We start from the raw sequence: 16,766 nt of genomic DNA, 5'->3' as shown, positions 1-16,766 counted from the left end.
TGACAAGATGCAAGTTCTAGGACAAGTATGACAATGGAGACAGTTGGTTAGAAAAAGTGATGTGTGCTTTGGGGCCTTCTCATGCCTGTTTACCTGCATTCAACAGTCCCTTGGCACTCTGATTATATAACTTTTCCATGTTTACTGTCAAATACTGAGAAATTTAAAGGAAGGTATATTTGCCTGTTTGATTTCCTATTTCACAAAAAGTAAGCTTTGACTAACAAATTCCTTGATTTGGAGCAGGAAGCCTGTTAGAGTCATTATTTACCTTGCAGGGGAGAAACTGTAGAGGTCCCTTAATCAAGGAGTATAATTTTTTCACACTTGTGAAATAAAAAGCTACAAGAGATCAAATGTAGCAGAGAATTGGTAGCTCAGTATCTGTTTACAATTTCTAGGAATAGAGCTGTGGTTACTTAAAGTATTTTCTAGATACCAGAAGTAATGTGACTATGTTTGCATGACACTACCCCAGCAGTTCACAGCGTTACCACACTCAGAGTTGGTGCAAAGAGAGCTTTTTCCCATGAATCAGCACAAGAAATCTCAGATGGGAAACTAAATGTGCATTCCCTGCTAGAAACAGCTATGAATTTTAGCCAAAAAGAAAGCATAGGCTTAGAGTGGAGAACTGATTGGAGCAATAACTGGGAAACAATGAGGAGGAATGATAGCAGGAGCAGTAACAGGAACTTCACAGAAAAGGTAAAACAGAATGAAGTAGATAACTTCTAGGTAATTCCTGGGTATATAATTAATCACAAAAAAGATTTCTGATGTTTGTATTTTATCAACAAGATTCTCAGGTGTCAGCTTTGCTTTGAAATGTATTTTTTATCTTCACATCACTAACATTTGAACAGCAAGTGCATTTGCGTAGTTACTCTTCTTCTAGGACAATTTATAAACCTGTCATATTTAATCTTTGTTTTGTGACAAGGAGATTATGGGTATTCCAGTTTGATTTGTTTAAGAATTAGTTGCACTGAAGGCTGCTGTTTGAAATACATTTAAAATAAGAATGCTGCTCTTATGTGCTTCACTAGGTATACAATGAATTAAGGCATTCTTTTTTCTTCTCAAAAAATGCTAAATCCAAAAGATTACACATATAAAGAATTTTGCACATTTGTTGTTCCAAGATCATTTGGCCCTGAAGAGATGAGGGTGTAATAGAGTTAAATTCATGTTGTTTTCTTCAGTGTTGCTAAAAGATTTGTTTTTAGAGAAGAAAGAAAAATATGACAGTTGTGATGCTGTTAGGGAGATCTATTCAGTAGAAACTGATTTGTTGTTCAAATCAATTCTGCAGTAATAGAATCATAGAATTGTTTAGATTGGAAAAGACCTTTAAGACCATGGAGTCTAACCATTAACCCCATGCTGCCAAGTGGGTCTTGTAAATATGTCCAGGGATAGCGACCCAAGCACTTGTCTGGGCAGCCTTTTCCAATGCAGTTTCCTCTTACTACTTGTAATTTGAGAGTAGAGATGGACCCCACCTCTCTGCAGCCTCCTTTCTGCTAGTGGTAGAGAGCGATAAGGTCTCTGCTCAGCTTCCTTTCCTCCAGATTAAACAACCCCAGCTCCCTCAGATGCTTCTCATAAAACTGTGCTCCAGACACATCACGAACTCTGTTGCCCTTCTCTGGACACGCTCCAGCACCAGTTTCCTTCCTGTAGTGAAGAGCCCAAAACTCAGGATTTGAGGTGTGGCCTCTCCAATGTCCAGGGCAGGGGAACAGTCAGTGTCCTGATGCTGCTGGACACACTATTGCTGTAGTGATTCAAGTCACTCTCAGTTTAAACCCAGAAATTCCTAGCTAAGGCTGCAGAATAAGAATAGCTGGTTCATATTTCTATCTTGAAGTTGCATTATGTTTTTAAAAGCCTTTTCCAAAATTTCGTTCTACTTGTTGGATAGTGTTGACTTCTTTTAATTTATCTACTAAATGAATAAAAAATCTTAACGCTATTTCAAATAATGAATTATAGAACACATGTGCATGATTTTACTTCTTCAAAGAATATATTTACAAGTTCTTTACAATTGTTACCTAGGTTCTTATGTTGGTGGGGATTTGATTTTTAACGTTTTGTTCAGGTACTTATTAAACATCTATTTCTTTTGAAATAAGACACATAATTGGAATGCAAATAGCTAAATTTCTAATACAGTTCTGTTTGCATGAGGAGCTACACTTCATGAAGGTGAAAGTAACAAAGGTTTCCTTGGAACCTTTTGTCTGCTATTTGCATTAGAAGCAATATAAACCACTTATAATTGCAGAATTGTGTATTTTGCACACTCCTTAATATTCTGGCTAACCATCCAGTTTGTAAAAATGTAATTGAGAAAAATTTTGTACAAGGTGGTTCACCTTTGCAATATAACATTGTAGTGTGCAAATGGGTGCTAACATGCTGCATGACTTCTTAATAGAAAATGGCAGAGTGGTCTTGCCAAGGCAAGAACTGGAGACATCATTTCTGCAATCTTTAATGTCTTTTTATGGTAGTTAGACAAGATGCTTATAATAGTGATTTAGCCTTTTGGTCCTTTATCCTTCATCCTGAGGTAAGTCTGGCAAGAAATACTTGAGGTTCTGTCATCTACCCTGTAAAGAAATTCCAAGCCAGTTTTCCTATGACAGTTAAATGTCATTTGCATTTAAGTGTTTCTCTTCTATTTGAAGAAGAAAAATATCCCTACTTTGTACACTTGAGAGCATTTCTGACAAAAGTCTTGGAGACAAGAGCTCCAAGAAAGCTGTCAAAATGTTGCAATGGAATTCATATGTTCTTTTTTTTACTGTGCTAAACTCCAGAATTTAAAGCTGAGGAAAAAAGGAGTTTGGAGTTCCTTTGATAATTCAAGTTAATCAGAATGAAGTCTTCAAAAAGGCCATCAAGGACTGATTCTACCTCTCCTTTTTTATCTCTCTAGTCCCAGACTGTAATTTTTAGGATTTTCTACATAGAGTTTTCTGTGGCCAAGATTTATACAACTGTTTGTCCCAGATCACATTAAATCAGTAAAACATTGTGCAAATCTACTGGTTTTACCTTTACCTTTTAACCTTTGCACTTAAAATACTACTGGAAATGGAAACACCTGTAAACCCCCAGAATGCTTTTAACACCTTTAGGCAGCTTTATTTGGACAGATGCCAAATACAAACAGTGCTGAATAACATTCTGTCTGAGGTTTGTTTTGTTTTCCTCTATCAGTTTGCTGAGCAGCTGCTAGACATTTTCTTCTTAATACCATCTAGGATTCTCTGCTGCCAGTAGACAGAGGCTGAATGTAAATTCCTTCCCCTCCCCCCAGAAGCTCAAATGCAAATAAAGGGTCTGTAAGCATAATGAACAGATGCCTTTTGTCATAACTAAGTGCAGAAATCAAGAATGCAGTACAAAAGCTGTTTGAAGGTAAAACGACAAATCTAACAAAAATCTGGGGTGCTTATTCAGCAGCATGACAATTTTCTGCATTCTCTTTCATCAGAATGATAAAAATAATGTCTTGAGTTGAAATTTAGTACAAGTTAATTGCAAAAAATTTCATGTGCTTGCAAAAGAAATAAAAGTGTATCTATTTGCTGTTCTTGACAGAGTATTGTAGTAGTGGTTTCAAAACTGGGGTAAATAAAGAATAATAGCTAACACAAGAGGTTTTAATTACCATTGGGGAGGTAATTGAAGTTTTCTGAGGGGGACAAAGCTAGACTACATACCTTATTAAAGAAAATGTGTCAGTCCTTCAGAGACTGGATAATAATTTTCATTGTTATGTTTTAGCTCCTAATGTTCTAGAAATGGAAAATGTATATTTATGAAGTTTCTGGTGGCTCCCAGGTGTCATAGATGGTGTAGCGGTCCTATCAGCCACTGTCAGATGCAGTGTATAGTGGCATGATCTCTATTTTGCTTTGTCTGTGAAAAGCTGACACATCACAAAATGCTCTAATTTTTTTCTAAAGCTAATAATTTTGCTGTGTGCAGACCCCCTGTTTTTTGTCAGGAATGCAACCCACGAGATCAGGTTGCCCAGAGCCCAATTTAACTTGGCCTAGAACACTTCCAGGAATGGGCCATCCACAGTTTCTTTAGGCTTCTTTTTTCAGTGACTCACCACCCTTACCATAAAGAATTTCTTCTAACATTTGGTCTGAATCTCCTCTCTTATAGTTTAAGGGTGATGTGTTTCAACTTGTGAGTTCCTCTTCAATCTGCTTTGTTTTGCAATGTTCCTGAGGGAGTCCCTCTTAAGCTGAATCAGCACCTTTCCAAAAATCTGAATGTGATGTGTCAGTATGTTTTAAATTATCTTAGTTAATGCTTATTGATATTCCAGTAACTCAATTTATAATAAGCATACAAACTCTAGGCCCTTGAAAAATGTGAATTATTCCATCTTTTTAAAGTACCTCTTTCCTATGACTTCTATCACATTTGCTTGGTTCCTCAGTCATGGGTGTCTGTTTTCTCTAGCAAGTGTATTGCATTTTTATAAACCCATGAATATGGGATTGCTGTGGCTTGCAACTGGCCACAGGCTTTGTGTTCAGCTGACAACAAGGTCCTCTTTACCTATCTGGCTTTGACTGGCTGGACTTGTCTTAACCTGCCTGGAGATTTGTTCTGACTTGTAAAACCATATGTCTAATGACAAAATAATAAATTTTATCTGCCTTATTATAGCTCTTGCTCAGTTTTGTGCAATTGTGTGGTGTAACCCACCCTGGTATATATGCTTTGTATTTAACAAATAGCTATAACATGTAGTTAGTGTAGAGTTAACTATCTGTAACCCTAGACTAAAATGGAGTATAGAAGAGTAAAGACATGTGACCATACTGACACCTTGGAAATACTGGCATAGGATGATACTAGACACTAGCTCACCAGTGGCCAATTATTGGTCATCAAATAGTGTGATCTTGAGCACAGACTGAAACCAGTTCTAGGGGAAACCCTGTTACATACAGTATGTTCCTTTTGCCCATCTCAACGGCCTGAATGTAACAAATCATTGGGAATTCAGGCAACCTGTCCTGTAACGTGGGTGTCACACCTCATTAACAGTGTGTCTCTTAAGATTTTAGGTCCTTAAAGGAGGGTAACGTGGGTGCCTTGCAAAATTAGTGGAGCTTTGAAAGAGCAATCCAAATGCTTACCTGGGAATTGCGTTCTTTTCATTGATTATGTGAAGTTGCTCCCAACTTGAACATTTTTACTGGATTTATCAGTTCCCTTCTTGTCAACTCCCCTTGTTTGGCAACTAGGTCCTCAGTGGTAAAACTGTTGATTTGAAGACCTGATTTTTGGAGGTCCATCAGATTTCCTTCCCTGTGCGTCCTTGCTTTGTTTCCGTTCTGGTTGACTTTCACGCTTTCCTATTTACTGGCATCTTTACACTATATAACTTTTTAAAGTAACTTCGCTATTTCTAATCCAGTGTTCTTTATTTTTCTGAAAAGCTGGAGAATGCATGCTATTTGTATTCCAAAGATGTATTTAAACTATAGGTAAAATGACTAACCTGTGTTTCAAGGGTGTTTACTGAGAGATTTCTTGATGCTTTTGGATGTATAAAGATGACTCTTCATTTTTTAAAAATGAATACAGATCTCTATATCTTTCTTGCCTTGCCATGAGCAAGTCCTTCAAATCCTTGACAGATAGCTTTTTTCTCAAGTTAAAACTGTTTGGCCATTGATTAGGTTTTTTTGTCATCTGATTTTAGAGTTAAATAAAATTTTTCAAGGAAATCTGTGAAATTTGTACTGAAAGAAAATTGCATTTGTGGTCTTCAACCTTTGTTTAGAAAACACAGTAACTTTACACCAGGCAGTGTACAACATCTGATTAATGCTGTTGTGGTAGATGTGATCTGTAACAATACCAAATGGGTTTTTCAGGTTTCCAAGGAAACAGTGCAATAGGGGCATATGAGGGCATGATTATATATGTGTATGTATAACAATTTCTTAAAATATAAAAGCAAGATTGGGGGTGGGCTAAATATCCATATTTATAAGGGAGCTGTACCCAGCCTAGCTCTTCCCATACAACAATGAAAAACCTTTCACCTGCTCTAACAGAGCCCGAATTTTGCCTGTATGACTTTGTACCAAGCTTCTGTACAGTCAGCTAGCCGCAGTGTGGTTTGTTTTCTCACCTGCCCAAATAATAATTGTCACCACTTTGTAAAGGTTGTTCACTGAATAACCATAGAACAAATTCACCTACAAAAATAATTAATATCTGTGGCATTAAATACAGTCCTTAAAATAGAAAAGAATTCACTGAATGCTTTTCCTTGTCAGATTTGTTTATGTACCCAGTTGGAGATGTGTAGGCGAGCTGTTTTTCAGGAGAAGGAAAGTTTGGTCAGAGTATCACATTCTCTGGAGTTGCCAAAATAAGAAAATGTAAGTGTAGGTAAGAGGAAAAATATAAAAGTCGTCATGGCAATTAGATATCTGATCTGCTGGAGCCTGGACTGGTAGTACGGAGTACAGAGTTTTGAGCCCTGATTTTAGGAACTGCCAGAATTCGAGTAAATTTATTCAGTGAAACAGGTTGTAGGGAAAATTTCTTTCAAAGCCGAAAGGACTGATGACCTTGTCGTTCAGTCTGTGTTGTACGTGTTGTTTGCTTCAGCTTAATCTCAAATTTGTTATGACTCTTCTTCTGTGATGTCTGTTTATCTCCAGTTGTTGGGTGTACAAAGGGTCTGCTTTTATCTTCTCCTTGATCTGTATGTTGACACGTGATATGCTGTAGTAATGCTGAAGGTCAGGCAAGATTAATCTTTACGAGCTGTAGCATTCTGACACTTTCCTCAGTGATTGTATTTGGAATAAGCAAAAGGCATGCCTGTTGCTTTTGCTAATCTCAACCGTAATGAAGTATGGTCTTTGCAATTTATTTGTATACTGCAGATGTGGTGGAAGAAGTTATGCTTTCTTGGTTCTAGAGGAATAAAAATTGGAAAATTATTATATGGCCACCCTTGCATTTTGCATGTCTTCTAGCAAACATTAGAAAGAGTGTTGATTAAATCTGATGAATGTTGAAAAAAATTGTCATTATGAAGTTACTGTTCCTAAAATTACCGGTTATGCTATGTTAGTTTACTAGAATCTTTTTCTTCAGATTTTGGTGAATAAATTGTATAACTTTATATCAGGTTGATATAAAGTGATACACTCTGATAAGATTTTTGTGTTTCACCCATAGCTCCGGACCATTGTATGTGCACTTTTGCTTGCATGTCAGTAAAGGCAGGATTGTGTTGAAGGAAGTCAAAAATTGAAATAGTAGCAAATACTCTGAAATTTCTCAAAATTGACCTCTTTCTAGTTCTCTTTTAGTTAAAACATTAGTCAGTCCCTCCTGAGATAGTTTTCATACATATCATTGTGGTTTAATTACACATCAGTAATAATTTACTAATGCTTTTTCATGAGTAGTTGTTTTCATGTCTTTACTGATTTTTGGACGTTGATACTCTGCAAATACACTTAGAAATTGAAGTGGGATGGCTTATTATTACTTAACTTTCTCTGAATTTTCTGTTCTCAATTCACATATACTTGCAAGTATATAAAATTTTTAAGAAGTACTGATAATAATCTATTAGATTGTCTAATTTTTCATTGCTTTCCTCTTCATTTTCAGGTCTGGCAGTTTCTCTTCAGTTGCTTCATGGAGACATAGAACAAATTAGGAGGGAGTATACATCCAGATTTACCCATGGAGTATCCATAACAAGGAAACTAGGTTTTTCTAATATTATAATGCCTGGTAAGTTAAAGAGAAAACTGTCCTAATAAGCAATAAATGAAAGAACTTATGAGAAATTACTTGATTTTCAGCTGGTTTTCAAATGAATGCTGTATTCTGAAACTTCCTAAATGGTTCCTGAGGCTTTTTATGTTACTATTTTTAATAAAGATTGTAGAAAATGGTGTCCCAGTGGCCCCATTACATTTTATTGTATAGTTACTATGTCAGTGTCAAAAAGCACGTGGTTATAGCAGCCTTTTTAGAGAAATGGATCCTCACTTGGTAGAAGTGAAGATGACTGAATGCAAGACTGCTGAGCTCTGTGCAGATAAAAAGATAGGAGCTGGAAACTTTCTAAATAAAGACTCACAGAATTTCAGTGGCACTGTACAGCTTCCGTTTTCATGAGGTTTGTGTCTCCAATACTGGAAGTGACTGGAAATGGATAATAATATAGATGTAGGGCCTTAATTTTGCTTATATTATATGACAAAATATGCAAGTACTTAAAACAATGTTAAGGAAGGTGGAAAGATTGTGTCAGTGTGAACGTGAAGAAGCAAATATAGGAAGAAGATTGTAAAACAATTTATAGCTTCATACCTGAAATGAAATTTTTAAAAAGTTCAATGGGTTGCTGGAAATTAGGAAGCAAATATCTCTTTAAAGGAAAAACTTACTTTCAAGCAGATCAGTTTGGCATGATTGTGGTGTTATGTTGTTACTGAAAAATGTTGCAGGGAGGAGCTCACATCTTAGTTTCAGCTGAATCCATGCATACAGTCTTGACTTTCTCAAATGTAAATCATCCTCATGACTTTCAGATTTTTAATAGAGACTATCTTCTTCATATAAAAATCTGGTTTTGCATTCCTGTGGACCTAAATCAGAAGTAAACTGAGGTTCTGAGGCAAGAATAAATAAGCTTTTGTACTTCACTAATTGAGGAGGTCTTAAATAGGCATTTCAAACTCAGTAATGAGACTCAGCTTTAGCTGTGGGCATGTATTTCTCTTGAACTTCTGCCTGAAACTTGACAACTGAGAGTTCACTCTTGTGTGCTTTCTGCCAATTAAACATCTGTCCTGCTGCATCCTTGATCAGCACTACTGGTCACTTAAAACATGCACATAAAACAAGTTAATAAAACAGTTTCGGCTTTACAGTGAAAATGGTATGACTGCAGTATTTAGAATAGTGAAATACCTAAGTCAGGTGCCATTTAATTTGAAGGTATTTTATATACATATATATATGCCTAGCGGAAGCAATTCAATTGAAATTTTATGGCTCATTAGCTAGGCTTTGTTTGTTGTTTTACTGTTGGATTTGAAATTTCAATCAAATTTGTAGATAGTGTGTAGATAACAGTGGAAGCAGTTTTACTGAGCACACTCTAACTCCAATTAGGAATCACTTCTCCAGTTAACTATGATTTAGTGACCTGCTGCTCATGTTATCAAATTTGCTATGTTCTATAAATAAAACTCTTAACGCTCATTTTCCAGCTGAGAAATAATGTGATGTACTAAACTTTAAAAATAAAAATTTAATAGCAGAGTACAGTGTAATCAGCTGCTGGAGGAGTTTCTTGACTCGATTTCAAACAATTATGCAGGTTCACTTTGTCACTGTTTTAGTTAAAAATATATATGGGTTCTGTGTGTATGTGGATATACTGTGTTCTCAGTCCAATTGTGTGCATGCATCAGTTTAAATAATGTACAGCTTCCGTGTTAACTGGCATAGAAGGGTTTTCTCCTAAAGAGGAATAATCATCTCAGTCTTGTAATGATGGGTTTCAAGGACTAACCAGAGCAGTATGCCCTAGGCCCTGAAATGCCCTCAGCAACCTGGCTTTTGAAATACTTTTTTTATTTCAAAGCTCTCCTTTCATTTTATTTTTCTTCTAGTATTGTTTTTTCTTTCACAGATAAATTACACAACTTCATCTTTTGCCACTAGAAATGGTAATTAATTAGATCTTATTTTATATTTTTGTTGAAAGGGTGTTGCTGTGGCTAATTAGCACTTAGGTTAGTGTTGTGAATAAGACTCTCTTGAATTATTCAATAGGCAATGCTTCATGCTGCGAAACTGCAGTATCTCTCTTAGAAATGCCATGTTTTAAGTCTCTCTCTTATTCTGGTGTATTTAAACTCTCTCTGACCTTCTTTTTTTGTCATATCAATCCTTTTCTCTGTGGAGGCTTTACTGTGAAAAGTAACTGGGATCAGCATACATGCCAAACTGGAATTGACAATAATAATATTTTTATAGAGTAATGCTTCTTGTGTTACTGCAGCTTGACAGGATGAAGCCACAAAATACACTATCCAGGACCCTTGGAATTTCTTAATGAAAAACTCCAAGTGTTTTAGGAAATGAAGTAGATGGCTGTATTTGAAAATAACTCACAAAATAGCCAACAAAAGAGAGACAGGCAGTGAAAGTATCAACTTGTGAATATAATCAATATGCATTTTCAAGGTTTGGCCAGGATTTTGGGGCAAACTCCATACAAGCACTGGTAAATTCTACTCCAGCATTCTACTGTGGTTGTCTTCAGATATACAGCCAATATTCTCAGGAAGCTTTGTACAACACTGGAAGACAACTGCGATAACACACTGAGTTTCTGTGTTAACCATTCCTTGTCAGCCACATCATTATTTATTACATGAAATTTAGCATTTGATATTTACAAATGTAGTATATTTTTGAGGAGCACTCTAAGTTAAATTTACATGCATACTAGGTAATGAAATGTGAAAGCCCTTTTTCTATGCATACTTTTACCAGATTTTCTGCTATTTTGTGGAGTTCAGTATTATGGACTCTCTTTCCCAATTTGACTTAGAGCACCTGTATGAGTGCATGCCTTCAGTGCTGTTCATGTTTATGTGTTATAAATGTGTGAGTACATGTTCTTTGGCACCATTGTGGAAAATACCTAATTCCATAAATAAGCCTGATCACTAATATGTGTTGTCTGGAGCCTTTAGAATTGGAATAAACCCTAGCACAGCTGTTTGTCTAAATGAGGACTTAACTGGCTCCACTAGATGCCTGCTCTGCCTCCTCGTTGTAAACAGACTGAATTTTTGTGTAGTAAGCATACATACAGGTGCATGTCTTCCTTTGTTGTGCATTCCAAATCAGAACTATATTATTATATCTGCTTTATTTCATTTAAGCTACTGTTTTTAACAGTGCTAGGTCTGTTACTGGTAGTTGTTGTCTTAACTACTTGGTACATTCAAAGACAAAATCCATTCATTATGAGACATTAGCACATAAAGATCTCTCATTGTCTTCCTGTAGAATACCTTTTTCTCTAAGCAATTCAGTGAGGTCCAAGCCCTACTTCCTGGAATTTTGCCTGCAAACTTCCTCTGTGCAGCTTTGTCTATAGTAATACCACAAGATAATTCTTACTTAAAACAGCTATGGATTTGATTTGGAAAGGCTCTGTAACTTACAGAGGACAGCAGCTCAAAATGTCTTTGTCCATAAAACATATTTTAGTGAGTAAACAATTGGCCTGTTGGCTGACATCTCAAAAGACTTTCAGAGGTGGGTATCAGTTATCTATAGCCGGTTTTTTTTCAGCTTATGATCTGAACTGGTGCCATTACCACTGCTGCTATCTGATTACCATATGCCTTGATTTAAGGATAAGAGTTAATATTTCTTCCTGTCCATCCAAATTATTAAACTCTTATGATATTAGAAGATGTAAAAACATTGTGCATCATTACAACAGTTCTACATTGACCACAGTTCACCTTGTTCATAAGCTTAGTGTAGTGTCTGTACTGGTACCTAGAGCTGGGCTAGTCAGCCTGACTAGAGACGTCTCGGCTTGTAATACTTAACCTGGATTTTTTGGGTACTTTTCTAATTCTGTGGTAAATTTTGACAAATAGCATTGCTAAAGACTCTACATGTAGCTGCACTATTAATTTTTGTAGTGGAATTTTCATTCTTTCAGACTTATTTGTCCAAGATTAAAAGTTGCATTTTGTTTCAGCATTGTCTTTTCCTTTCTTGCAATTTCTGCTCATTTAGCAGATAGAATGAGGTCCCTGGGATATTGCTGCATTTTTAAGTTTCCTACATCAGGCTTTCATATGCCTAAATTAGAAAAGTAATTGATTTTTTTTTACCATCACATCTGCATTGCTTTACCTTTGTCACCTTTTAACATCATTTAATGTCTTTTTGCTGTCCAGTTAAATCTCATCAGATCCTGTCCTTCAAAGCTACTGAATGTACTAATCATGCCTTCATCTGGATTATTAAAAGGTCTTTTCCTGTGCAAGTACACACTCACAACCTTTCTTACCATTTTCAGAAGCTTTTTTAAAATAAAACTAGAAATAGAATCTTTGTCTTTTTATACAAATGGTCTCACAAAATGCTATCTTTTTGATAACAATAATTTTCAATTATGTGATTTTTGACTGGAGGCATTCATTTGTTCAAAACATAAAAAAAGATTCTGAAGACCAAAATGTAAAGAAAGCTATGGAATATGTTGTCTTCATCATGATAAGTGTCTGTATCTGCCAGTGAGCATGGAGTTAGTAAAGAGCTGTTGATTCCAGGAGAAGAAATCTGTGTCTGACACACTTCAACAATTTTCTCCCTTGAGCAGTGGAGTGAATTATTCTGAACTTCTTTATACTATATGAAGTACAAACAGTTTAGATTTAACTTCTACCACTGGATTTATTAGTTACATAAAAAATGTTTAAGCAGTAAATTAGTAAAGACACACCCTGCATTTTGACCTTTCACAAAGCTGTTGTACTCTAGGGGGAATATCCTCTGCTTTTCAAATCCTGTTTTAATACTTTTTAAAAACTTTAATCCTATCTGTTGAAGGAATTAACATTTCTACAAGTCACTGGAGAAAAGAAAGATACAACATATTTGGTTAGATAAGTGCAAGGAGCTTGTGTATTGTTTTCCTTCTCCTTTCCATTGCCTGTGTCTTATTTTTTTTGTTCATTAGAAACTGAGGGAAAAAATAGAAAAGAACTATGGGAAGGGAAGACAAGCCAGAATTTAACTGCACTTCCCTTGATTTAAAGTATCTGGAAATGAAGAATGGGGGAAAGGGTATTCTGTAGTTTATAGTGTTTGAAGAATAAGCTGGCTTTCTACTGAGTATAGAATAAGTAGCAGTGATGCATGGAAAGTGTATGCAAGGATAGTTATGGTTTGGAAGGTTTTTTTGATAAATCAGGTGAGTAACACTGGCAAACTGATAAGCTAATGCTTTAGCTCTGTAAAAATAAAAAGTCTTTCAAAATTATTTTGGAAATATTTTCTTTATTTTGAACCTAGACAAAGTCAACAGGTCAAAGTTTTCTGTTGAAAAAAGTTGGCAAGTCTTTTATTTCTCACTCATTCAAAACAACTTGTTTTACATCTCATTTTTAAAAGGAAGAGAAAAAAGTCACAGAACAACTGGGTATTACCTGGTAGATGTACAATCTGTTTGAAATATGAAAGGGTTTTTTTGAGAAGTCCTTGTAAAGGGCATTTCATTTGCTTAATCAGATGTTTTCTGGTGAGTCTGTCTTAGGGCTTGTTGAACCGTTTCTACAGTAAAGCTGAAAATGTAGATAATGTTTTATTAAAAATGAAAGTAAAGTAACTGAGGAAAGTACTAAAAAAATTAGTTTGTCTTCGATTTAAATGCCCAAGTCTTCTTAATCTAATAATAAAAAGGCAGTGGTGTTACCAAAGTGACCAATGCTCCCAAAATTCTAACGTATGCAGAGTTGTTTTAATTAAGTTTCCCATATATAAACAAGAATACCTGTCATAATATATAAACTAGCTGCTCGTATATAAATAGTTGAAATTGCCTTAAATTTTTCTGCCAATCCCCTCTAATATACTTAAATACTTAAATAAAATACTTAAACATTGACTTAAATACACAACCTGCCCCAAATAATTTTTGTCAGATATCACCCAGAAGGTCCTAGTCTCAGAGTTTTTCTTTGTATTTATGTATTTAAGCACCAAATAAAACATTTTCTCATTCTTGTGTTGTATATATATTACTCAAAAATATTGTGAATGTGTACCAGATTTTCTTGGTTGCTCTTTGCCTCAGTAATGAAGAAGTGAAGGTATGCTCTGTGGGGAAAAAGCACTGAACAGACAGCTGACTGACTGGTGGTTGTCAGAGTCTTTAAAACTCAAACATGTTCACTGGCAGCTTCAAGCATGTCAATGAGATTTGCCCCCCTTTTTAAAAGTGCTGAATATATTCCCTGATAAGCAGCCAGTCAGTCTTTCGGTATCTTCTAAAATGCAAAACAAAAAGGAAATTGTTTCAGTAATGGGATTTCATTTTCTACACTGATGAAATTCTTTGTGAAGTGCAGCATGCCTATGTGTGTTCCTGAGCTGCTGTCCTTAAGAATGCCCTTCTCTCAGATAACATCCTTCTGTATTACACTTTTCACAAATAATCATAGGTTGCTTAACTTGAAATTTTTAAATTAATTTTTGTTTTTAAATTAAATGTGTAAGAAATCAGGAAGGCAAAAGGAATAGTTGAATGAAGACATGCTGGTCAAACTAAAGGACAGCAGGGAAATGCAGAAGCAGTGAAAGTAAGAACAGGTATCCTGGGAAGAATATTGGGAGTTTGCCCAGTTGTGTAGTGATGGGGTCTGGAAGGCCAAGGCAAAGTTGAAACTGAAATCAGCAAGGGAATGCAAAGAAAAGTAAGAACTTCTGTAGGTATTTCAGCCAGAAAAGCAAGGCATACTCCTCGTGATGAACTTGACTGGTAAACTGTTCTCAACAGATGAGAAGAAAAGGCTGAGGTACTCAACAATATTTTTGCCTCAGTCTCTGAGAGACTGTAAGTCTCTCAGCCTCTCAAATCAGTGGACCTCAATGCAGGGACTGAAGGGAGCAAAGTTCCCTCCACTGTAGGAAAACAGTAACCACCTAAGGAATCTGAAAATTCTTAAGTCTGTGTGATGTGACAAGATGCATCCCAAGGTCCTGAGTGAATTGGCTGAGGTCGTTGCCAAGCCATGATATTTGAAAAGTCATGGCAGTCACACAGAGTACCCAGTGACTGAAAAAGGGAAGATTTGCACCAATTTTTTAAAACAGGGTAGAAACACCAAAACAAATTGCCCAGAGAGAGTGTAGATGTCCCATCCCTGGCAACATTTAAGGACAGATTGGACAGGGCTCTGAGCAACCTGCTCTAGTTGAAGATGTCCCAGCTCATCGTGTGGAAATTGGACTGTGAAATCATCAAAGTTTGACTGTCAGAAAGGGATTAGTGAGAGGGAAAGCTTTACTAAGCTTCTTTAGCCCTCTCCTCAAGTTAAAAGTTAAAATCACCTTCTACCTTTTTTTTTTTTAATTATTATTTTAATAAGATCCACCTACTGACAGTTGCTACACAGCATTCTTTTCTCATTCTACAAAGTATTCTAATGATCTTTTCTCTTTCTCTTTCTCTAAAATGTTTTTCATACACAAGATTTACATTCTTGGTTAATACCATTTTGTCTGTGCCACATCCAGAAATTTTCAGTCCCTAGAACTCAGAATTTTTAAAGAGCTAGTCAAGATATGTTTAGGGTATAAAACATCTCATTAGCTTGTATTTTACATAGATGTAAATGAACAGGAACTTCCTCTAAACAAAATGATGTTTTTTGTTCTCTTGCAATTCATTCTAAAGGACCTACAATTCTGAGCAAAGCTTTCAAAAAAGCAGTTCCAAACAAAAGCTCCTAGTGAGTTCTGTATGCTTAGTGGCTGCTGTCAGGACAGCAGTAACTATCAGAGATGCTTGTTCAAATACAGTCATGCTGTGTTTTGTTATCCTACTAAACAATCAAATTGAAATTTATTTCACTAGAAAGCTTTTTGAGGATAACTGGCAAACTGGAAGTCTTGTTTCTAACAAAAACACTATCTTTGATCTTTGACAGCTATCTTCTGCTTGAAAACCTTGTTTCATGTTAATATGCTACAAGATATTCTGCAGTTCTAAATGTGTTTGAAATACGAGAAGAGTCTTGTTATGTTTTGCAGTTACAAATCAAGACTTTTTCAGTATAAGTTTAAAAACAATTTTGTGATGAAAGATCATTGCTTTGATGCTTAGGTTAGGTGCAAATGTTTCTATAAAAACAACAGTACAAACGACACATTCATACAAAGGTTCTCCTGACACTTGTCCTGATCTGACCTTCTCCTTGCTAGTGATTATCTGAGTTGTTCCTGTCACCTGAGGTTCAGTGGGAGCAGTTAAGCCTCTCTGAGCTGGGGGCAGTTTACACATGGGTCCAGCTTGGGAGCAGCAGGAGACCAGTGCTTGTACACAGGTCCTTGATAGTGATGATAGAGCCTCCAATCTATGATGGAAAGGGAGCCTGCGGAGCCATCCCATAATAAAACTGTGCAGTGGACATAATAGTACCCTGAGCACACATTGTTGTCTCCGGCCTGGAAATTACTCCTGGCTCTTTTCTCTTTACTGCTTATTTAATAGTTGTAGTTTATAGTTGGCAGGTTCGGGAAGGCTGACCCCCATTAGCTGTGTCCTCCAGCAGTCTTCTTGTGGTTGTTTTTGACTTTAATTGGCCTTTCCTCCTGTTCCTAATATTAGACTTTTGCATGTAATTGATAGTGATAAGGTCTCTGTCCCTTGCTTCCATTCTGCCCTTGTACAATTTATTTCTAGTTGGATTGAACTCATGAAGCTTTTGCGTCTTCATAGGCCAAAATTCTTGATCTACAATGTACCTGGCAAACAGCTACAGCTGGGGCAAGACGCGTTTGGAGTATTTCTCTCCTAGCCCATGGAGAGTGCTTTCAAGATTTTTTTGCCAGATCAAAAGCTGCAATGTATTGGCAGGACCATATGAAGAGTCAGGTACTGCCAATACTGTGCTGTACATATT

General features: G+C 36.2%; 1 protein-coding gene across 3 annotated transcripts in view; it reads left to right on the top strand.

Annotated features, from left to right (window-relative positions):
* The window catches only part of DOCK4 (dedicator of cytokinesis 4), a 231,122-nt gene that overhangs the window by 121,897 nt on the left and 92,459 nt on the right, over window positions 1–16,766 (top strand). For all 3 annotated transcript variants that reach the window (XM_063396688.1, XM_063396687.1, XM_063396689.1), the window contains one exon: window positions 7,693–7,818. In XM_063396688.1, coding sequence (XP_063252758.1) covers window positions 7,693–7,818 — 126 coding nt within the window. The remainder of the gene's footprint in view (window positions 1–7,692; window positions 7,819–16,766) is intronic.

Source organism: Prinia subflava, chromosome 4 (assembly GCF_021018805.1).
Source record: "Prinia subflava isolate CZ2003 ecotype Zambia chromosome 4, Cam_Psub_1.2, whole genome shotgun sequence".
NCBI lineage: Eukaryota > Metazoa > Chordata > Aves > Passeriformes > Cisticolidae > Prinia > Prinia subflava.
This window is presented reverse-complemented; position numbering and strand designations above follow the sequence as displayed.